The 23,917-nt window shown below is 39.2% G+C and overlaps 1 protein-coding gene across 9 annotated transcripts in view; it reads left to right on the top strand.

Annotated features, from left to right (window-relative positions):
• DIP2C (disco interacting protein 2 homolog C) overlaps positions 1-23,917 on the top strand; it is a 313,817-nt gene that overhangs the window by 148,717 nt on the left and 141,183 nt on the right. For all 9 annotated transcript variants that reach the window (XM_030264290.4, XM_030264296.4, XM_030264295.4 and 6 more), the window contains exon 2: positions 21,421-21,492. In XM_030264290.4, coding sequence (XP_030120150.1) covers positions 21,421-21,492 — 72 coding nt within the window. The remainder of the gene's footprint in view (positions 1-21,420; positions 21,493-23,917) is intronic.

The following is a 23,917-nucleotide window of genomic DNA, read 5'->3' as shown; positions in this document are numbered from 1 at the left end:
ATTCTCCTTCATTTGCCAGAGATACCCATGCTAGTGCTTTGCATACATAAATAAAAATCACACAAATGGAGCAGGAATTCCTGTGCCCAACTCGTATGATTTGTCTACTTGCTTAATGAAACAACTGGGCCCAAAATGATATATATAGCATATGTCCCTTCAACTCTCCACGTCTTGGAAGACTGAGAGTTTGAATTACGTAATCTCCAAGGAGAAGGGAGAAATTATTTACTCATGGAGAAAACCTGGAGAAAACATTCCTGCTCCTTAAACTGTGTCCTGGCAGTTTGACATCAGTGTCCACAGAGCCACCTGACTTTCTTTTCACCAGTGACCTCACACATGCTGACTGATACAGAGAGATGATGAAAGAGGGTTGCGGTGACAATGTTCTTTTGCACTCCAGACAGTACCTGAGATGCAATTAGCAGTGATTCAGCTGGGATCTGCTGGGGGCTGCAGGCTTCTTGAAGAGACTGGCTGGCCAATGGCAGTTATCTTTATCCATTTTAAGGAGAATATGAGCCAGTGCTGACAGCAGCTTCTGCACTGTGCCCATGGCTGGAAGCAGATTTGGTAGAGCAGAGAAGCCAGGAGATCTGAGAACTCCACCACAAGAGCTGTAGTGCCTTGTTGGAATCATTCATCTCAGCAGCACAGCCTGTCTGTTCTGCATCACCCACTACCTGTGGATGGAAAATTAGAGGAAAAGCCCAGCACAAGTTGGGTATAATGTTCCTCTGTCCTTCACAGAGCCTCCTAGTTTCTGAAGTGAGATGTGTAAGTTTTTATGTCTCGTCCAACATGTCTCTGGACCTTCTTTTTCCGTAGATCTTTTTTAGCAGCTAATCTTACTGTTGCCCTGTAGAGCGTGCTGGAGCAGTCAGTTCCATATGGGAGTGATGTGCCAGGTAGAAAAGGACTGCTTTATTCAATTTCTTTTAAATCTGCTGCTCAATAGTTATATTGGGGTATCCATTTCTCCTATTTTATTAAAAGAGAAACCATTGTATTGCTCTGTATGTGCTATTTATGATTATATGGAAATCTATTCTGTCTCCTGGAGGGAACGTGTTTTCATAGACTTTCAATATACAGAAGTGTTTCAACAGATCTGTTCACCCTCACTGTCTGCATGATAAATCCTCTTTAAGGTGCGGTGACTCTCACTAAGTGCACTGCAGGATGGGGCTCACTATGAATTTAAATTATGATGTATTGAGGTTCTCCAATCTCTACTAATGATTGCTGCTATCTGTTTGCCTTTGGCCTCTGGTTATTTTCAGTTATATTTCACAGGCTTAAACCTAATAATTCACACATTTTTTATCTTCTTAAATTGCAATAGGTATGTTACTGCATAAAAGAGATGAGTAAAGATGATTTTTCTTATTGTTTTAATATTTTGTTGTCTGAGTGTGATGTTTACCACATCTCAGTATTTAGCATTACTCTCTGTGGAAGAGATGATTGAATGCAACCTCTTGGGACAGGTTCTTTCTTCTTTCCTTCAGAGAAGATGTGAATATCACAAATGTATTTGTTCCTATAGCTTTTCCTGGACAAAAACATGAGTGAGCTGGTAGTGATATGCAACTAACCTTTCCAGGACTACAGAAAAGCATTGTCAGATATTAATCAAAATGATCATGTAGATCATAAAGATAATCAGGGAGCCGGAGGAATTGTCAGCCTTTGTACTTAAAAGAGATGTACAATCTGAGCCCAGCCAAAGTGAACAGGTGTTTTTCTACTGCCTTTTTTACACATACAGAATAAGCTGTTTGTGTAGCCTGGTGACCTATGAAAGCAAGAAAAAGAGAATGCAGAATCTATTTAATCATCAGAAGGAGAAAAAGCCATCATGTTATTAAAGATTTTCTACTTTTTTAAAAGCGTAGTTTGATATTATGGGTAATACACAACCTGGAGATCTGCATTCAGTTCTCACTGCTGCCATGGACAGCCTACCTGACTTCTGGCCAGTCACACTTATTTCATTTCCTCATGTAGTAAAGTAAGTACAAAAAAAGGATATAGTGCCATGATGCTGTTGGTAATTACTCTCTTTATTACATAGAAACATTTGCATTGAGCTGTTGCTGCTGTCTTGTACAGAATAGCAATGCAAATGGTCCTGCACAGTGGCCTCCATCTGATGGGGACAAGGGCTACTGCATATCTTATCTGAATGATATGTGAGTAGATGGGTGTATGGAACCTGTAATTTCCATGGCTTTTGCAATATTGGTATGTGGTATGTGATTTGAGAAACGATTTTATCTAAGCTGCATCCCCATGCCAAATAGCAGGACCTGTACATGCATGCAGATAGGAAACAGGTGGAGTACTTCCTCTGTTAGTTGCTTTAGGGCCAAATCTCAGACGTTGTTGCTTTGTAAAGTTGTCTTTCTCTTGTATTGCTTTCTGAAATGAATATATATCTATATTTACTTGTATATATCTATAATAATAGATATATTATTGTATATATCTATAATTACTTGTAGTGTAGTTCTCTTCTTTAAGGAATAATTTATTTTGGTTTTTAATTTTTTCTGATTTTCACTTTTCTTTCTTTGGAACACAAAAAAGGAAGAGGTATGTAAAGCAGTGGCTTGCTATCAACCTGCCAGAGGTTGGGTGCCAGAGAGGTGGGAGTCTGGGAATAAATCACCTTCCTTGATTTTCTTCTTATGAGATAAAGTTGTGATGAGTAACATGTCAAAGGCTTCTGCACCAATGACCAAGGATTTCTTAGATGGGTTTGTGAAATATGTGGAAATGTGTCTGTTCACTCTTCAGTGTTTCAATTACTTTCTTTTATGTTTAGTAAATGCATCCATCTTAAATGCTGAATGTAATGAGAACAAAACACTTCTGTTGTTAGTTATTGCAGGAGGGGAGTTAGAGCATTTCCCATGTGTCATGCTGTGATAAAACTCAGAGTGTAAATCTTAGTATTCATTCTGGAGCTGCAACTAGAATGCAGTAGTAATTTCTGGTTTTTTAGAAAGAATAACATAAAATTGTATAGAGAGATTTACACAGGAGAACTCATTCACATCACAAAATTAAGTCACATTTTCCAAGTATGTTAGCATTTATTTCTGTGAGAGCAAATTACAGATGCAAGTAACTACACAACAGTACTCAGAAAGCTGAGCTTTCAGCAGCTTTTTTTTTTTTTTTTTTTTTTGAGTTCATATTGGAATTGCTGCTTGCAAGAAACAGAGACAGTGGCTGAAAGAAGAGGAAGTGTAATACTAAATTAGGTTTGTATAAATGAGAAAACAGGCAGCCTGCATGTTGTCCAATGTAACACTGCCTTGCAACCTTGAATTTTCCTGAACAATAGAGGAAAATTGTTGTTTGCTGAGGTTCACAGATCTGCAATCCATCTTCTTCACTCTTCTGAACTCTCTACCCATGGAGCTCTTTTTTCTTAGCCACAACCAAAGATTTCATCCTGTGTCTAGATCCTTGTATCCTGTACTTGAGAAGGGAGCAGTGGCAGAGTTGTGCTCTTAATGTCTTTCAGGGACCTTGTTGATGTCCAAACCTTCGTGGTGAGGGGAAGAGGAGGAGCAGGCACTGATCTCTTCTCTCTGGTGACAGTGACAGGACTTCAAAGGAATGGCCTGAAGTTGTGTCAGGGGAGATTTAGGTTGGATATTAGGAAATGGTTCTTCCCCCAGATGGTGGTTGGGAACAGGAACAGGCTCCCCAGGGCAGTGGTCCCAGCACCAGCCTGACAGAGCTCAAGAAGTGTTTGGACTATGCTCTCAGGCACAGGGTGTGACTCCTACGATGTCCTGTTCCAGGCTGTGAGTTGGAATTCATGATCCTTTTGGGTCCTTTCCCATTTAGGATACTCTGTGATTCTGTGGTTGCCTCTCTCAGCAGGACCTAGGGTACAGCAGGAGCAGGCTGAAGGCTCAGCCTGTAGCTGAAATAGAACAGATTGAGGATAAAAGGAGGATCTGTAGGTAGTCCAGGTGCCATTTGGGTGCCAAGGTTATATCTGGGTTCTCCATGTCCCTCTTCCCTCCCTGTTCTAAAACAAAAAGTAATTTTGTTTAATTTTTGAGTTTGCTATGGTTCTCTATTTTAGACTTGCTCAATGTCTTGACAAATGTACCCGAGACTTCCCATTATTGTTTTACTTATTTCCAGTTATTATGACTAATATGTTAATTGATTATGTATTCATATACTTATTTCTTATTTAAAATGAATATATAATGAATATATATTCTATGATTCTGTTATGTTCCACTAATTTCAGATAGCCAGCGCAGCCCATAGCTTTGCAGGGGCCTGAATCCCAACTTTTTCCAGCATCTGTTAGTCCTTTGTTAGTGGGGTAGCCAGATAAGTATCTTACTTGCCTGAGAACCTTTCTAGAATTTACCAATGAGATTTGCTGGAGACTGTGTAAACACTCTTGGTGGGAGCAGTACCTGCTGAATCCATTGCTGAAGATCCACCAGGGTGTTAGCCATGCTCTGCATGTGTGAGGAGAGAGAAGTGCCAGGGCTCCTGCTTTGGGAGGGAGGTGAAGGGCAGAAAGTGTCCCAAGGCACTCAGGTTGCTGAGGTGCAGCTTCCTGTGAAAACCTCGTGGTTGAAAGCAATGCCTGCCTGCAGGTTTGGGTGTGGAAATCCTCTGTAAACCATAGTAATAACATCTCTAGGACCCACAGAGGCTCCATCTGTGACTTGCCAAACTCTTAAAGGAAAGCCAGCAGTGCCATTTTCTGTAGGACAAAGAGATAAGATCAAGAAGAGAGGACTCTGTGAAGTTGTGGGTGGTATAGTCCTGGAAAAAGTGCCTTGAATTGACCCTTATGGGAAAGAGAATTCACAAAATGACAATGTTTTGAAGGAGAAAAGCCAGTAGTGAGCTTCTGACAAATCTGTGATAATCTTTGGCGAGCGAAATTGCTGCACTGAATTTCAGGGATGCACATGTGGGTTTTACATACGCAAGTCAAGGCTTGTGCCCCACTCTGTAATCTTCAGCTGTAGTGTTAAATACTTTGGTTGTGTTAGGGCAGAGATCTCCCTTGAGAAATAAAGGATACTTTGTGTACCCCCTTCTGATCATGCATAGCAGGAATCCTGAATATCTTACATCTTTTCCTGGCTGGTGTCCTTCTGGCCTCCTATGAAAGAAATTAAATAAGCCCCTTGATATGCTGTGAGAAAGGAAAGAGAAAAGCACTGCTGCAGTACATCTGATATTCCCTACATGTGCAAGCAGAAGGGAACCATGGCCCTGGTGTACCTGGACAAAACATGGCTTGTCTTTCTCTGAGGCCATGGCAAAGGTCATTCATCTGTCACATGGAAAAACAGTTGTGATTGCTCTCCAATGACTTCATGGATATGGTAAAAATGAATTCAGCCACCTTTTTGATTAGGTGACCACAAGACAAATAAGCTGAGCTGCTTTTTTTCCCTGTAATTTCTTCATACATATGTATGCAGAATGTAACTTCTGAAATAAACCATTATGCAGTGCCTGACTTTGCAAAAACTTGTGATTTTTAAAGCAGCTATTTGGCATACAGCTTGCAGAGGTTAAAGAGTAAAAATGTATATACACAGCCTGGTGTATACAACTCAGGGCAAGTGTTTTTTCATGGTGGAGGTATAAATGCTTGTTATTACACATTATTGATATTCCAGTTGTATTTAGAAGCTACAGAGAAAAGTGCTGTTCCAGCACTGTGTGTCCTAATATGCTCTGATAGTGCACCTGAAACTACAGAACAGGTCAGCACTACACAATTATGGTTTCTGGGTCAGAACTAGTCAGTTTTGTAAATTAATGTAATTTAAAAGAAATTCATTTCAGTTTTTGTTCTTAAGAGCTGTTAGCCTTACATAAGCCCTTTCAGCAAATGGGAACTTACCCTAATAAAAAAACTGTACTCAATATATATTTTTAAAAATTTTTACTTGATTCTTGGTTGTCAATGTTTCTTCCCTTAGTCAACTGTTAGAAGAGTGGCTCACTGGTAAGCAAAGATACTTGCAGAGCTACTCCTGAATTTGCCCACATGTTTAAGAGCAAGGGCCAGTCTTGCCTGGACATACCTGTAGAGTTGCAATAATCATAAGCCAAGTTACAGCTTTAGTATGCTCTGGTATTTTGAGCCCGTGCAGAATTTATGAGCCTAAAGAGTTAGTGGTTGTATGTTGTATCATAATTTTGTGCGAAAGAAGTCTCAGATACCTTTACATAAGGCATGTGCCTAAATACCAGTGCAAATTCAGGTTGAAAAAGGAAGGATTTTATTCCTCCAGATTACTGAGATGGGTACTGATTTCACTTTGGCGCTCATTGGTATAACATTGGCATTTGATTTGTTAAGTAATCCTGTACTCATGCAGAACTCTATTCAACAGAATAGGAGTTAGCCATGTCTAAAGAAATCAGCAAATATTTTGGGTGTAGAGGCTTGACTACATTGCTCTTTTGATTTAAAAGGAAGCTATCCTGGGATTGTTTCTTCCAGCTTCCTAAACAAAAAGTAAATTGATAGTCACTGGGGGGAAGATGTGCTACTGGTGAGATTTGGACTGCTACATTTCTCTCTCTCTAGTTTCAGCTCTTGATTCTCTCTAGTTTCAGTCACTTCTATTTTTATTTTATATGTGTGTATATATGTATATACAGTTTCAAAGACATAAAGGAAAGGAAACTGCATGTGTATATCGGATTTAAAATCACAAGCCACTAAGGTATTTAGAAATATTTGTCCAGTAGCTACTACCTTAACCACTTTTTAGAGAGAAGTTGTAGGGAAGGGGGTAGTAAGAGCATATAATGTTATTTTTCTTTTTGAAAGAATTGGAACAGATTCCTAACAAGAAACAAGTGGAAAGGGGATTCTTTCTTATGTTAGCTAAAGCCTTCTTTCTAACTTGGAGGAAACAAAAATACATCTTTGTCTTCATAATCCCTTCAACCCTGTTACTCTTCTGGGTTTAATATTCTCAAATGAGATAGGCTTAGACTGACGTGGACATTCAAACCTTTCTGCATCAATCCAGAGAGCATTCTGGGGCAGCATAATTTTGATTGGGAAGAACCAGGGAAGTTGTGCTATCCTGGAAAAAATGTGGTATTTACATCAGTAAGTAACTAGGCAGCCAAATAAAAAAAGGAGGGGAAATACAAAGTAGAAAAAAATCCAACAGTAAAACTCAGTCCTAAAGATGACACAATGATTAATGGTACTGAAATTGCAAGCATTATAAGGAAAGCTTTTAGCAATATAGAAATAAATTATGCATATAATATGTTTTTGGTTTGGATGTATGAAGTACTCCAAACATGTTCACTGTGCAATATATGGGTTTTTATTTGCCTTTTAAACCTGCGACCTTGGACCACATTACTATAAAAGCAGATCTGTTGAGTTTCCTCAGTTTAACAGAGCTAATCTCTACGTTTGGGAGCTGATAAGAGGTTGTAAAACTGGCTCTGGGATAAAGGTGTGTATTTAGAGTTTTCAAGATGGAAACAGTTGGGTTAGAAGAGAGATGTGAACGTGGCTGTCAGTAGTTGGGCAGCGCTGCACAGGACTGGCAGCTGGGAGCTGTGGGCTGGGAGCATTGGGAAACCCCAGGCTGGAGCATGATCCAAGTGTTTCTCCCTTCACTACCCACTGCCTTGCCTTACCCACAGGGGAACTGGCCTGTGACTGTGGTACAGTGGGGTGAGAATGATGAACAGCATGGAAAAAAACTGCATCTAAAAAGTCTTGAAAATCTGGAATTAATTATCTTGCGAGGAGGAGCTGATAAAAGTGTGTCAAATAATGAATGCTGCAGAGAAGGTGTGTCATGAACTTTTCATGGCAGAGGGTAGGGGGATATTTAAATAACTTAAAACTTGGCAAATTTACACTGAGTGTAATTACATTGTGGAATTAATTCTTCATTGAAACTCACCGGAGCCAAGACTTCAGCAAGATTCAAAACAGGGTTTAGTTTTCCTCTGAGCTGAGGCAGTGGTTTTTGCAATGTCGTGCTCTGAGGTTTAGGTAAATCTCTAATAGCTTTTGATATAATGACACTGTGAGGAGAAAGAGAAGATTATTGACATTTTCTCTTTGAAACTTTTTGCCTTACTATGTCCTCTAAGTAACTGTATGGGCTGAGAGAAAGGAAAGAGCATTGGAAGGGATCCAGTGTGACTGTTCCTCCATTTTTGAGACTGGATGGGATCCAGTGTGATCATTCCTGTGTTTCTTACACTTTTCTATTCATAAGAATTAATGTCTTCAGACATCCAAAGCATGAAATTATTAGAGAAGTGGCAGAAGCCTTAGTTGCCTTCAGGAAGATACAAAGATGATGCATCTTTCCATCTTAAATGAACAGGTTTTCAGATACCATTCACTATTTTATTTATATAACTATGGTGGGGATCACCTTTTAGTTAAAGAAAGCTTCTGATTATGCTGTCCTTGTTTGAATTATAAAAATGAAGATTGCAGTGAAAACTGAGGTGTTCAGATGGTGAAGTCAGCTTTGCAATGCTACCATGGTAGGAAGTCATACAGTATTGATTACATCAAATGGAAATGCTGAGGAATTCCTGTAAGCCAAACAGTGAAACTTCCAAATTGTGTGCAGAGGGGAGCAGTTGCAAGGTCTGGTGTCAACCTTGGTGTCAACTTAGCTGATCCAGGAGGATGTTAGGATGAGCACTACATGAGATTGCAGATAATTAATAAATGTAAATTAAAAAAAAACTTATAAACCTTGTGAACATTAAACAGCAAGGGGGTGATTGGAGACCTTTGCAATGCAGCTTCAGGGTCTGCAAGTCTGAGTGAGGCTGGCCAGTGCTCAGGTAGTGTGTGGACACCAAGATGTGGACACCTCTGAAGCAGAGCTGAGCAGCTGATTATTTGCAAGGCAGAAAAGAATGAAGATAAGAATGAAGATCTCTGAAAATGAGATTGTGGCACAGCCTTGCATCAGCAGTGTCCATTGGAAAGAAGAGAGGAATGAGGAAAATATCAAGTCTGGGTAAGAAATGAGCAGAAGAAAATTGAGGCATGGTTTGTGCCTGGTGTTTCAGGTTTATACAGTTATTTCTTAAGCATCACCTGGTCCAGCAGCTGCTCTGAATGATGTATTGCACTGCCCATTTACAGTCAGAGATTTTTTCAGATTTGTGGATCTGCTTGTATAGGACAGCAAGCACTGGTAGCCTTCAGCAGATACTTCATCTGTGCTTTTGTCAGGTTTAAGTGGATGGATGTCCACCCACGTGGGGCACTCAGGTCAGCAGCATTTGTGGGCTAAACTCTTGCCTGAGGACACAACTGCAGGACTGAGGATATTGAATGGCAGTACAAGCCAAAGGCTGAGAGCTCATGTGTGATGCTGGTCACATGCATTTCTGTCCAAAGCAATCTAGGTGGATGTGCTATCTGAATTATGCTGAAAATTCAGTGTTTTGTGTATATTTGTGTAAATCCCACCTTCATTCTTGATTTCTTAGTTTCTTAAAAGATGGCTATCTTCCCAGGCTCTGCTAGTCCTATTTTCCAGCTAGGACATAATAACAGATTATTAAATCAAGTCTCTTGTTGGTTTTCTGCATGTTAAGTAATCTTTATTGGCACTTCTAAAGTACAGCTGTATTATAAATATAAAAGCAAATGGAGTGCTGGGTTTTGTAAGGTGTGTTTTGGTGTTCCTTTGGTCCTCAGGCTGACATGTTTGCCAATTTACCTATGGATCCAGAAAATAAAAAGCCACAAGGGGAATTCCTGCAAACCAGCAAATTAACAAACATTTGCAATAATAATTAGCTACTTTCCACCATGTGACAATTGAAGAACAAGAACAGAAGAGTATATTTTGACCTATTGATACAAACATGCATTCATGGGCTTTCTCAAAAACTTCCAAACCACCAGCCCTGTCTGTGATACTCAAACTCAAGTGCTGAAACTTGTCATTGTGGGAAATGGCCTTTGCAAATGCCTGCCTGTTAGAAAAGCAGTGCTGGTTTTGGCTTCTAGCACAGGTGAAAAGAAACACTCCTCAGTAAAATTTTGCTTGCTTTTATTTTAGTAAGTATAGCTATGATTTAATTCCAGCTTCTTTTTGAAAAGAACTCTATATTGCAGGAAAGAATGTAAAAAGGATGTAAAATTAGTTGCTTCTTTTGGGTTGAAATACTTTATTATTTTTTGAAAATGGAGGGAAAAGGCTACAGAAATCACAGAATAACCTCATTAACGTAGGAAATAAATTATGAACTCAGAACTGAGGAGAAAAAGAAAATGTTTGCACATCTGGCTTACCACAGCACATTTCCATATCTTGATCAGGAGAAGTTGTAAGCTGGGAATGGAGAAAAAGAAGGATGAGAGTATGAAGATCTGATTTTCCAGCTGCATGCAAGTGTGTGCCCTGGACCTAGCAGAGGCTTGCAGATTTCCAAGTATTTCACTGGCTCTGGAGGGTAATAATTCCTATGAGAACAGCTGCTTTGTGCCAACATCAGTATGAGCTGTCACATTCGGTCTGTAATAATGTTACAGACCTTTAGGAGCCTTCAGAGGTGAACAACAGCAGGGAAAAAATTGGAATTGTCAAATATTGTGAAACCTGTGGAGAACAGGGACATCGATTGTGTCTTGAGGTAATTGAAGGTATGCAACAATTTTTCCTTTCAAGTTGTTTTGCAGGCTTAGGAGAGTAGGATCTGAGTCAGCCTTTGGGAAGTAGGAGTCCTTGAGTCAAAGGATGCATATTTCCAGTGCTTCATAAACACTTTGCCCACATAACAGGAGAACAGCGAGGTGCTTTTGGGCTTTTCTGTTCTTTTAGTAATATGCTAGGAATTGAGTTGAGTAATCAAATGATGTTAATTCATCTTGCTGTTTGAGGTCCTTGTGGAACGGAGTGGGAAAATGACATGAATGTATTTTAGGTTATTTCTTTTGAAAGTGGAATTTCAGTACTCTGGCTCATGCAGAAGTACCCTAGTGACAATTTTCAAATGTAGTTTTTTTTGCATAGAAAAGATGAAGTGATCTGGGTGTCTTAATAACAGGAATTGCAAAGGCCTTTAGATAGCTGCTTGTTTTGTCATATCTGGCTGTTGGATCAAATAGACTGTCAACAAAATGTATTTTAACATATCAGCCTAAATTGCATTTGCAGGCTATAAAATAAGGATTAATTCTTCTGATTTCTTCAGACCTGAGACAGATTTCATTTACTCTACATCAGCAGGATAGGTAGATCATTTTGCTCTGCATACATTTTCCTTAGTTTTCAGGCCTAGATTTGCTTAAAAATCTGAACTGGGTTTTTTTTAAACTGCATATTAATAGAAGTGAGTGTTTAATTTTTTCATGGTAGCAGGAAAATAAGTACTTCCAGGAACTGCAGTTTGGGAAGCCTCTGTCTTTTTAGAAAGAGTTTGTGTAACAGTTATTATATACTAATAACAGCGGAAGAAAAATTTGCTGAAATAGGCAACTAGATAATATCAGCACTGGAATGCGAAAAGCAAAAATTAAAGACAGGGAAGTAAATTTAAATTTGATAATATACAACCTGAATTATCTTTGATAAGACAGGTTTTACAAAACTGGCTGATCTCTTGCTTTTCTGAGGTCACTTTTTTTAGACAAATGAAGTTTGTCTAACAAGGAACCAGGAAAAGCAGTGGTATAGGATTAAAAGGAAAATAATTATTTCAATTCCCCAAGAATGGTAAAGAGGATGCTATAGCGCTTGGAATTGAAAAAAAAAAAAAAAAAAGAGCACAGCTGAATTTATTTCCAGATGAGACTCAATTCTTTCTCAGAGTGTTTGACAAGCTCTTCTGTGCTACATGGGACTCAGCGACCCAGACGTTTCCATGTACTTGTCTGACACCTTTTAAGACCTCCTGAAGGATAAGGTTGGTAAAATGGGAGGTAACTTTTTTCTCAAATGAAAGTGAGAAGTGAGGTTTGTGAACAAAACCATAGTCCTTCCCTCCACAGTGCTTCTTCAGGGAAGGCATCGCTTCCAGGTTGCTCTGTTCACTCCCCAAGCAGCCTCTGTGGTCTCTCTCACCAGTCAGATCACCACTGGCCTTCAGTGGGACAGAACTAAAATACAGATGGTCTGCTTTGGAGTTGGTGTGAAATACTGAGACACAAAATTATGAACTAATTTCCTTGGAAAGATAGTGTCAGTATTTATGAACTATGGTATTACAGTTCAGAAATTCCTGGGTGTGGTGTCCTCTGTGCCTAGCAGTAATACCAGACTTACTTTTCTATTGTGTGAGAAGTAGAACAAGAGTAACACAATTTTGCACCTGCTTAGGATTATTTGGACTGTGGAATGTGCATCAGAGAATGTTGCTTAAATTAATAAAATGTACCTGAATGCAACCTCATGCTGTGTCTAGGTTGTAAGTGCTCTTCTGCTTAGTGAAACCATTTCCCCAGGTGAAATAACACAAGGGTCCATTGCAGCCAGCATGGCAAGAAACTAACATCAAGAGGAAATACAGTAGAAAGAGGTGTGGGCTTTTCTAAATTTATGTGACTTATTCTATGCTTTGGACCATGTCCAGCCTGTCTCAGAAAAATAAAACTGGAGAAGATGCCTTCATGTATAAGGGTACGTGTAAAAGCACATAAAACTAAACTTCCTTTCTCCTCTAGATTTGAAACAACATCTTGCAACATCTTGCCTCTTAGGTAAATCCATCAATGGCCATCTTTCAGTTTTAAGAAGGGAACTCTAAATGAGGTCGTTTTATTTTGCACAGAATAGTTAAAAATCTGCTGAGACAGAGAGAAGTTATTCAATGTTGCTAGAATTCCCATCACTCAGAGCAAGGCTGTTCCCTCTGATCTGCTGTTCTTGCCTAGCAGGATGTTGGACTATGCAATCGAGGAGGTTGTTCCTTTTGGATGCTTCTGAAATGAATGTGTTCCTATACTTTTGGGGGCTTTTTTGGAAGGAAGCAAGTTATTTTACTCTTGTTGAAAGCTTGAAAATTGAAAGCTAATAATTGAAAAAAGGAGTTACTGGGGGCTACAATGAAGGCAGTGGGGTGTGGGTTAGGTTGTCTAGAGAATTGCTTATGAGGGTTTGGAGATATTTGGAGGCTTCCTTGAGTGTTGCATTGTTCACATTAATTACCCTTGGGCACTTTGAGCTGAGGAGAGCATTGGTTCTCAGCTGTTGGGAGTGGAAGAGCAGATGATGGATCTATCAGGCTTTTGTGAACAACAGGCATTAATGATCCTTGACTGCTTGCAACAAAGTTTATGATAGTACAGGAAATAACTTATTTACTGAATTTACTAAACAAAACACCATCATTTCAGGAATAGGAATGTGAATATTGCCATGAAAGACGTTTATGTTTTCTTCATAATTTTTTTTTTTAATTCTTCAAAGTCATGTGTGTTATGTAGCGAAACATGGTGCACTAAAATTGTAGACCAGGTTTTTGAGCTCAGTGATCTCCCAAGTGATACATTTTTAAAAACTTTATGGTCACTCAGCATAGTTGTTGTGGTAATTCCAGTCCCTGTTGACAACTACTTAAAACTCTTTAATACTCTCCCACAACCATTCATGGTCTTCAAATTGTTAAAAAAGGGAATATTCCTGCTTCAGCTTTGCCATGGTAGTTAAGATATCTGTGCTTTTCTCTCTTTGCATCCAGCTGTCAAAGTATGTGAAAATTTGCATTTGCATGAAGAGGTCTTTTGTTTTTTTTCCCCCAGAAGAGATTCTATTTTTACAAAAACTGTGGGAAGAGAGTTGGACATTTTGGCATTCTAATACTACAGTACAACTGCTCTAAAAACCTATTTTTAAAATCAACATAATGTCTTTAACCCACATTAGGGTAAAATAACATCATTTTATATTTTGTAGATAGAATCAGTTCTGTTATTGACTAGCATAACTAATACCAAATACAAAAGCTTTATGGTGATCTCAAGTGGTGAGAATGTGGCAATAGATCAGGTAATAGCAGTTCTTTGATTTTTTTTCCCAGCATATGAAAACAGGAGTTCAAGATTTCTGTTCTAAATTGAAATTTGGGATGAGATTTCAAGTCATACTGTGATGCATCCATATACTGGGAGCAAAGTTATGGATGAAGGATTTAGAAATCTGTTGATTTTTGGAAGATTTATGTTTTCCTCCAAGATTAACCCATTTGCACTTTTTTGGTTCTCTTAGTAATGTCAAAAGTAGTGAAAAGATGGCTTAAAAGCACAAAGTTGCAAGCAGGAGAAATATTTCCATAGGCTTACCTCCTGGAGAAGTGACAAAACTAAGAAATTTCACTCTTAACAGATTTTACCATTCTACTTTGATATTGCAGGTTTTTCCTTGTGAAAAGCCTTGAACATATTTTTCTACCCAGAGGAGCAAATATGCACACTTATTTGGATATGTGTTCTCAATTTTGTTTCATACGTCTATTAGATGTTCCTCCTTTAGGATTCATCCTCCTCCTTTTCCTGCTGTATTTTTTTTCCAAGGCATTTTCAGGGCTGGGAAAAAATCGGGACACAAATTTGCAGTACGCAGCGCGGCATTTATGGAAATATCTGATTTGCTGTGAACTGTAAATTCTAAATAATGATAAGTGGAATTACTGCTGTAATTATCTTTCTGTAGGGAACATTTCTAACTTGAAATATAAAGCCTGCCTATTCAATAACATTTATCAAGAATGTTTCCTTAGGCATAAATTTCAGAATTGTATTTTATTTTTATCTTGAGCAAGATCTGACTCTGCACTGTTTGTTAGAGACAGGGAGAATAACTAGAACAGGCAAATGCCTCATAGGCAATAGGAAAGCCAGTGGAGAGATGAAAGATGAGCTTCCAGCAGCTGCAGAAAGGATATACACTTCAAGGGTGCCCTATAAGCCTTATAAAGCAATAAAGGAAGGAAAACAACATTATGAAGGGTCCTAACAGTCATAAAATTCCAAAAATGGCAAGGGTTGCTTTCATTATATAAAGTGTTCGTTAAAGCTTTAAATAATGAAATAAACCCTTGACACTGAGAATGGAAACCTTCACTGTTCCACCAGCCTCTGTTTATTTTACAATAATCCAGGCCATAAAAGTAGTGCCGGGCAAATTCCCTGTTCTGGGGGAGCTGCGGGATGCCGGGGACCACACAGCTCCCTGGCTTCCAAGGGGGCTCAGCAGCTTGCCTGGCTCCTGGCCCTGTGCCACCCTGCTGGCAGACACTGCTGCACCCCAGCCCAGCCAGCCCAGAGAAAGTCTGAGTCACAAAATCCCAGGGATTATTTTAATTGGCTTAAATTTGGGTTTCCTTTTGGGGGATTTCCCCCTCGCCTCCAGTTTTTTTTTTTTTTCTTTCTTTCTTTTGAAGCCCAGGAGTATTTTGGGTATTGGGAAAATGTGCTGAAGACTTTGGGACCAGAAAGTAAGTGGGGAAACTCATTAAGGGTCTTCTGGGATTCAAGGTGGAGATACTAAAAAATGGCTTCCATAGAAATTTATTTATTTATTTGCTGCTCACATACTTCTTTAAAACAGTAGAATTGGAATTAAAACTAAGCACTTGGCAGGTTATGCAGCAGATATTTAATTTCTCTATCAAAAAAATGGGAAGAAAGTATTTATTTTGCATAGGAATACTTTCCAAATTCAGAAGACCTTGAATCTTTTATTTAAGCCCTGTTAAAATAGCTTACCTTCTCTGTTAATAGCATAATTCATTTAAATATTTTCTCCTGAATTAGAACCTTCTCTAGGAAATATTATAAGCTTCACATTGTAAGTACACATGGAACACTCTTCCTTATCTTTCACTGAAATTCAGCCATTTTCTGCTTTGCTTGCAACAAACAGGAACAAAATGTAGCCTTGAGGGGAAAAGGGAGTTCAAATATAGGTGGGTAAAATTGTTGCCTTTAAAAAAAATGGAAAGCTTTAAGCTACAGCATAATCTCCTTAAAGGCACTTGAGCAGTGCTGTAATTTATGACACTGGTTGCAGTGAAAGTGTGGGATCCCATTAATTTTTCTGCCCACTGCCATAGTTTGCCATTTGTTTCTTCATCCTAGTTCTGAGCAGTTTTCTAAGATGTTGCTGTAGTTGAACATCATTTTTAAAAGACATTGGAAAAGAAAATTACTCTTGATATATATTTTTGTGTTCTTGTATGTGTTACGTGATATATTTGTGGAGCTCTGGTATCTCTGTACTTGCACCCTCCAAAATGAAATCTTTTGTCTCTTGGCATATTTTTGGGAGACCAGACAGGGAGACTGTCTGCATCATGAGTGGGAGAAGTAAATGACTCACAGTTCTCTTTATGAGGAGCTTTGTTTCATTCAAATCCCTCTTGCCAAGATGCTGACACTGAATTTGAGTCATCAGCAATAAACAAGTCGTACAGAAAATTGAATCTTTAGAGGGCAGAAAATCATGGGCAAAGGAAAGACACTCACCAGTGAGCTCTGTGTTAGTGTGTGCTTGAGAGGAGTTATTGATTGCATTATTTCCCATGGTGGATTTTTCCATAAGTGCCTTAAACTAATTCAAAGTCCCAGCCTGAAATTTCATTTCGAAAACATATATGTGTAGTGAAAACAGCAGTATCAGTCAGGCTTCAAGATCATGCAGTATAAAATTGAGTTTTCACTGCACTAAATCAGGTGATTTTGGTCCCTGGTTTTGTAATGAGCTTTTTACCTATGCTGTGTTGTGAAAGGCTGAGATCAGTAAGATTTTTTGCGTCTTCCAGGAAAAATTATGTGAAATTTAGCTTGTATTGGTTTTGTAATTTCTTTTTCCTCTCCTGTATAATGCAATAATTTTGAATAAATTTACTTTATATATCATGGCAGCAGTTCTTCAGGACTGCAAGTGTTTGTTTTCAGAAGTGATAATAGATCAGCTAATAGGTATTTCAGTTGAAAATGAAACTTCTGTATTATATCAACTCTAAGAATTTACTTTCGTGAAAACAGCACAGCATCTGTGGTACTACTGTTTCAAACCATTCTCAGCTTTGAAAGTGCAAATGCTTTTAAAAAGGGTGGAAATGCACAGATATTTTCATGTTTAATAACCTCCATATTTTCACATTTAATAACCTTCCCTTCAACATAACACTAAGAAGTCAATAATTTGCTGATTACAAAATCTGCCTTTTAATTTTTGGTTTAAGGTGTGATTCAGTGTAGGACATGACATACAAATGGATGGAGTTGACTCATGGAGAGGCCCAGAAAGGGGATAGGATAATGGGAATGACTTCAACATTTACAGGCATTTCTTGCTCCTCAAAGTGGCTTGCCCAATGTGGAGTATCCCCAGGGGCTCTTTATTACCTGGCGCTCCTTTCTCGCTCGTGACGGGTTTGTGCTGTAGTTAAATTGTTCTGACCTGCCTGTCCCAGCTTTACACCTTTGTCTCTGTATGGGGCAGAAATCCAGCACTTGGGAAGGAAAGAGGAAAACCAGTAAATTTTCAAAGGAAACACAGGGTCTAATGCAAACAGTAACAGTTGTAATGAGCATAGTCGAATGAACTCACACTCCGGCGCGGCTTTGCTAAATATAGCTACAGATGACTTGTTGTCTGCGGGCGCTGGTGTCGGAGAGCATTGCCATCTGCAGCTGGGGAAGCAGCAGAAACAGGGGCACAAATCACAAATAAAAGAGATGGCAGTGGGATTACAGACTGCCAGAGCCCCGGTCCTATACTCGGCTCAACTGGACGACCTTGCTCCTTGGAGGGGTGGATGGTCTTTTGTTTGTGCTGTCCTTTTCGTTGCAAACATGGCATATCTCTTGTGCCTGGAGAGACTCTCTAAGACTTATTTCAATAGAAATGAACTTATTTTGGTGAAAGAGGGTCAGTGTACTGCATGCCTGTTGTTCAGCAGGCCTAGGACAGCCAATTTTAAACATAGAAAAATGCAGGGTAACATTTGGTCACTGTTGGTGCATTCAGGTCTCTCAGCCTTGTGCTGTGCTCTCTCCTGCTGGCCCTCAGGCACGGGACCTCCCCAGGGAATACACTTGTGGCCTCCCATGGTGGAAACCTGTCAGATCACCAGTGGAGGTGAGGAAGAAGAGAGCAACATGTCCAGTGGAAAAAAAAACCTGCAATGCCGATGCAAACAGGAGGCTGAGATCCGTGGGTGCAGTGAAGCGAATGCAGCCTGGGAGGAAGGGAGTGAGAAGGAGGGCAGGGGCTGGGGACCAGCTGTGGGATGAAGCTGAGAAGTAGCAGAGCTGGACAGAGCACTTGGGAGCAGAGCCAAGGCCAGGGCAGAAGACAGGCAGGCAAAGCAGAGGCCTGCAGGGAGCTGCTGAATGGAAAGGTGGCAACCTTTCAGCTGTGTGTCATTATGTGATGGTGTTTTGTCCCAGGGATGCCCATCCTCAGAGTGCCCTGCAGCCATGTGCTCCTTCTCTTCCCTCATCTCCTTAGTGCTGGAGTCTTTTCATCTTCGGTTTATCCATGGCCTGGCCTTTCCCTTAAACCCATTGCCAGCCTTGTCCCTTGCAAGGAGATCTAAATTTGTAGAGGCTTTGGAGAGTGGGTAGAAAACCCCACGCATTCTGTCTGCTCACAGGACTTTGTGGGTGAGACCCTTTCCCCTCCTTGAGTCTGATGGCTTTTCAAGAGAAGAGTTAGTTAAAAACAGAAAGGTACCATAAATCCTTTCTTCCTAGGGCAAGAAAGTATAGTTCTAGTTATCGTGTTGGTACTCTCAAAAAGCCAAGATTTAATGCAGCATTGCATGGTGGAAGAACATGAGCTAGGTGGACTTAACTGGAAAAAGGTTTGCTCCTCAGATGATAGATGTAAAATTACCACATTCCTTTGCAAAGGAAGGAAGGACATAGTCCAAAGGTCTTAGTATTGTGTTGAGAAAACTGAATGAATGGTGATTTATAATAAGAACAGAGTTTAAGCTCACCTAACCTTTGGTGAGCTATGCTTAGTATATCTTTAGAGCTTACAAAATGAGTTCAACATAGCTTTGAAATGCAATAGATTTACATATGTCATAATATTTTAATGGTTTATGAGCTATTGTTTGTAATCTAAAGTCAGTATTTGAAAAAACACAAATGAATATGAATAGCATTAATCATGATAAATAAAGCATAGTACTTCCCCAGAGTATGTGATACACTTGACTTCCTTCTACCTCAAAATGGTGAAAGTGATGCTACGACGAAAATTGTGGAGATTTTATATTTTGCTTTTGTATGGTTTTTATAGTTGGTGACTTAGGAAAAGATGGACATGATTATAGAAAATTTAGTGATAATTCCAAATTAATTTGCTGTTTGCTCCTGGAAACTGAAATATTTCTATAATAAATTGTCTCAAAACCTCATTTTATTGGTGATTTTTTCGGTGGTGTCAGTGGTCTGGGGAAGGAGTTACGAGTATTTCTGCTTAGAGTACTTCTTTAATGGTGAACTTCAAAAGAGTGAGTCTGGATACCAACTTGAATAAAAGATTATTACTGACAAGAGATAACACTTGATTTTTATCTTTCCCACTTTTGTGTCAAATGAGAAGACAATAGTAATTTCTTTAGCAACAGTTTGAAAGAAAAAATTCTTTGTAGTTAATAATTTTCACATAAAATCAAATACATTTTTCATTAAAACATTTTAATTAAGTGGTATCTGTTGTTACAGTCTGGTTTGTGAGAAGCCAGTGATTACAATGGACAGGGAGCTTGTTTCACTAGCTTAAACACATACCAGAAGTGTTCAAGTTGGGAAGAAATGTGCTTGAAAAGTCAGTGGGTTTGAACTTTAAAGGCTTAGGACCTCTTGCCAAGTCTGCCACTTCTTCCCTGTGTAAATATGGGAATATTATCATTTGAAGTGCTCCAGTCTGGCTCTCCTCATTTAAAAACACAGATATTTTAGCTGACTTCTTTTGTAGAGCAGTTTGAGATATGGTAGTGAAGTGTATAGGTGTTATTTTAAGGACTGTTTTTGAAGCAAGGGTGAGAGGTTGGCTCAGGACACTGGCAGAGAGATTTGGAGAATTTTGCCTCCTTATTGCTTACTGGACTAATTCCCAAGGAAAGGTAAAAGGTGTTTCAGCAAGGCGTAGCAATTATAGATGTTTTTATGTAGTTATTGATTTCAGACCAGCAGATGCTGGTGCTAATTTAGCAGCCATTTGCCAGAGCAGCTGGGATTGGAGTGAGTGTGTTGTTCCCTTGGCACACGGTGTCCTTAGGTAAAGGCTGAGCACAGGGATGGAGCAGCACAAACAGGCTCATGTTGCCATGTCCAGATGAACCCTACAGTCAAAGCTCCTCTTTTTTGTGGTTTTCACCCTCTTAAGCCCTCAACCTTTACCAGTATAGAAGTCTAATGTTGCAAGTGAGCTTTAGCTGCCTGATGAGTCTCACAATAACAGGCCTATTGATAGGGCAGAGAATATGATGTTATTTTAAAAATCCTTGAATTGTAAAAGCTGACCTTTATTTTAGTTTCTGGAGTAGCTTATATTGAACACAAGCGTATATGCATGTACTGAATTCAATATTTCCCAGAGTCAGGACAGTATCTCTGCTTTGGTGCCAAACTTCTCCCAAAATGTAAGAAGGCTAAAATAATATGTTTTGTTCTACATGACTAATTATGCGTCATTTTTTGCTGGAAAACTTTGACAGAAAAATGGTTTTTAATCTTTATATTAAAAAAACATAGCTTACCTGGGGAGGCTTGAGGTGCAGTGAAGTGTCACTTAAATTGAATTTAGGAAATACAGACGTTTGCCTCCAATTTTTTTTTTTATACTTAAGTGGAGAGCCAGACATAGGGTCTTTATGGAACTATTTTCTAATGGATCTGTTGTAGATCTGTTTTGGTTTTATTTTGTTCCTCAGTACTGCTCAGAAATTAGCTAAAACATTTTTATTGCAGAAATGATACAACAGCAGTTTCAAGTCTTTTGTGCCTTACATGCTCAATTAGAAAAATCCCATTAATGATAGAAAATGCTAATCACTGATGTGTTTTGCCAGCCACTACAAGCCCACACATTCTATATAATCCACTGTTTATTAACCTAATGAAGGTCATTGTGGCTTTTGAAAGCTTGTGTGCAGCATATCAAAATTATTTTAAAACTCCATGCTGCTGAAATAAGTCAAGTTTGAGTATTTTCTTGCCAGAATGGCTCTGGCCTAAATTGAGTTTTTTTCTGGGTGGAATGATAATTCTGTGCTTTTCATTTGTTCATTCTAATTGTCAGGACAGATGAACAGTGCAGTGGTGGCTAAGCTGATGGTGCTGCCATTAAGAAGCTAGACACTGTCTTTATCCACATCTTATTGATTATCCTTTTCTTTTCTTGGCAGGTGACATCACACAGAAGGGATATGAAAAGAAGAGATCAAAATTAATTGGGGCCTACCTGCCACAGCCTCCCGGTATGTGTATCTGTGCTTGTGATATATGAAGATGTCAAGTGTTCTGATAGTTGCCACTGTAGAAATCTGCATCTCTGAAGAAATAGGTGTGGCAAAATCAAAGCTATTGTTATGCAGAATAAGGTTATTCCATCCATTTTGTGTGTATTCTTATATATATGTCTGCTTTGATGTGTGTGTACATTTTTTACATACGTTGGTGTGGGTTTGGCAGTCGTGTCTGGAAAACTAAATCAGCCTAGGCTTGTTAGAGAGGCATTGTTTGTTGGAAGGAATGCAAGAATCCAAAGGAAAATGTGATGTCCTAACTCATTAACATCTCAGCCATGTGAAGTTTTCTGAAGAGAAGTATGCAAGAGAGGAAGAGAACCTTGGATCTTTGTAATTCCTCCGTTTCTGGGTTTCTTGTCCAAGTCTTGCTTTGGAGACACTAGAGAGACCATCAATATCCTTAGAATTCAGCTTGTCCTAAGGCGTGTGGGCAGCTGACCTTTTACACATAGCTGGTTTTGATTGTAAGGGATAGGCTGCATGCACTTGCCCAAAAGGTGTAAATGTACCTTCAAACTAAATTTAATAATGTATTGCATAATTAAATTTATTTCTTTTATGCGTATAAGAACTTTCCAGAGTTGTTTTACTCTTGTGAGGCACTGGATCACAAAGTTCAGTGTGTAGTTCTAGGTATTGGTGTAGACCTCTCTTCTGTCTCGGTCTCAGAGGAGTGTGCCTGTGCATTCCTGGTCTCACTGACCTTACAGAGGCTCCACTTAGGCTTGGCTGTTCTCTGAGCCTTGTTTTTGTTGCAGGCCTCAGCACTGCTTTCTCCTTCTTTTTCAAAATCCTTCCTTTTTAGTGGAATTGATGGGGTTTTATTTCAACTGCTGATATGTGAAGGCAGTGCCTTGTTCTCTCTTCATCAGATTTGTATATCTATTGTCTAGCTCCATAGCAGAATGCTGATTTTGTGCCTTCGGATTTCACTTGGTCTGCTCCACTGGTGGGAACTCCACAACAGAGATCAGTGTTACAGACACCTCTGTGGTGCAGTCTGGTTTGAGGGTGTCCGTGACATTCCTGAACCATTGGGAGCCTTAGAGAGTGAAGCAAATCAAATCAACAGAATTACAATACCAGAGGTACATTTATTAAATTTCTGGGTATTTAATGGTCCAAACCAACTATCAGACATATATTAGTCTTCACAGCTGGTTCTCATGAGACCTGCTTAGATTTGCTGGGTTATGGAGAGCCTCACAGCAATCCTCAAAGCAGTGGCACAGTTGGTTCCAGAATCTGTTTACTTTTTTAGTTGTTACTCTCCTTTCTTCACACAAGCATATAGAGCTGTTTCTCCAGAAAGCTCACAGTCCTCTGGTCAAACTATATCCATGGCTGAAACTGCTGGGGGTTCATATGCATGTAATGGGGATTCATATGATGAAAGAGAGAACATGGAGAACCCTCACAGATTTAATTTTTAAGGTCTCTACTGTGATTGGTACTTAAGTTTTGCAGTGTAAGGAGAAGCAGAGGGATGTCTGTAAGCCAGTCCTGTGGCGAGGTCCATTCAATAATTTGAAGAGGTCATGATTGAGAATGTAGCTATTTAGGACTATTTTAAGGATGGGACAAAATGGAATGAATATTTTCTGCTCACCAAGTTGCTGGGAAATCCCTCACAAGGAATGTGAAATATGGATGTGAAGGTAATAGGATCAAGAAAAACAAAGTATTGAAATATATTGTCTACTGTTTTCTTGTAAATATGTTAAGCTCAATCATTTAGCTGATGGCTAAATGGATTATTTTATTGTAGTGGAAGAAACTGCTTCTGCTGTATTAAAGTATTTTCCTCCATGAATGGATACTATTTGTGCCTGGGTCTTTTACTGTCTTTGTACTTTTTGTTTGTTTTGTTGTGTTACCTTTTGGACAAAACTTGAAAAGTTTCGATTTGATACAATCCTTCTAAGACTTTATCATCTGAATGGCTTTAAGTCCCTGCTCACTAGGAAGGGGGAGATGAATCCTTTCCAAGAAGAATTAGGATGGCAAAACAGATGCTGCATTTTGTAAGCCTCTGTAAATATCTCAACAATCACATATATGACCAATTAGTCTTAAAAAAAAAAAAAAGTAAGCTGTTTTGATTGGGAATGCAAGAATTTATAAGCTGAGATGGACTTGGATCTTGGTGTTATAAGGGAAAAGAGGTTTTGGAGATATTTCAAACCGGTATAGAAACGGACATCACTTTTGCTGGGATGGGAAGGGGTAGGAATATACATTCTGTGACTGCGTTCAACAAACTAAAGGAAATCCAAAGGCATTTCCCCTCTGCTGGGACATCCAGTCCTCCCGCTGCACCTTTGCTAACACTCCTAACGCCCATGTTGGCAGAGTGGAACATCGACCCGCGTTG

Source organism: Taeniopygia guttata, chromosome 2, assembly GCF_048771995.1.
Source record: "Taeniopygia guttata chromosome 2, bTaeGut7.mat, whole genome shotgun sequence".
Classification (NCBI taxonomy): Eukaryota; Metazoa; Chordata; class Aves; order Passeriformes; family Estrildidae; genus Taeniopygia; species Taeniopygia guttata.
Note: the sequence above shows the minus strand (reverse complement) of the source record. Positions and strands in the feature narration are given on the sequence as shown.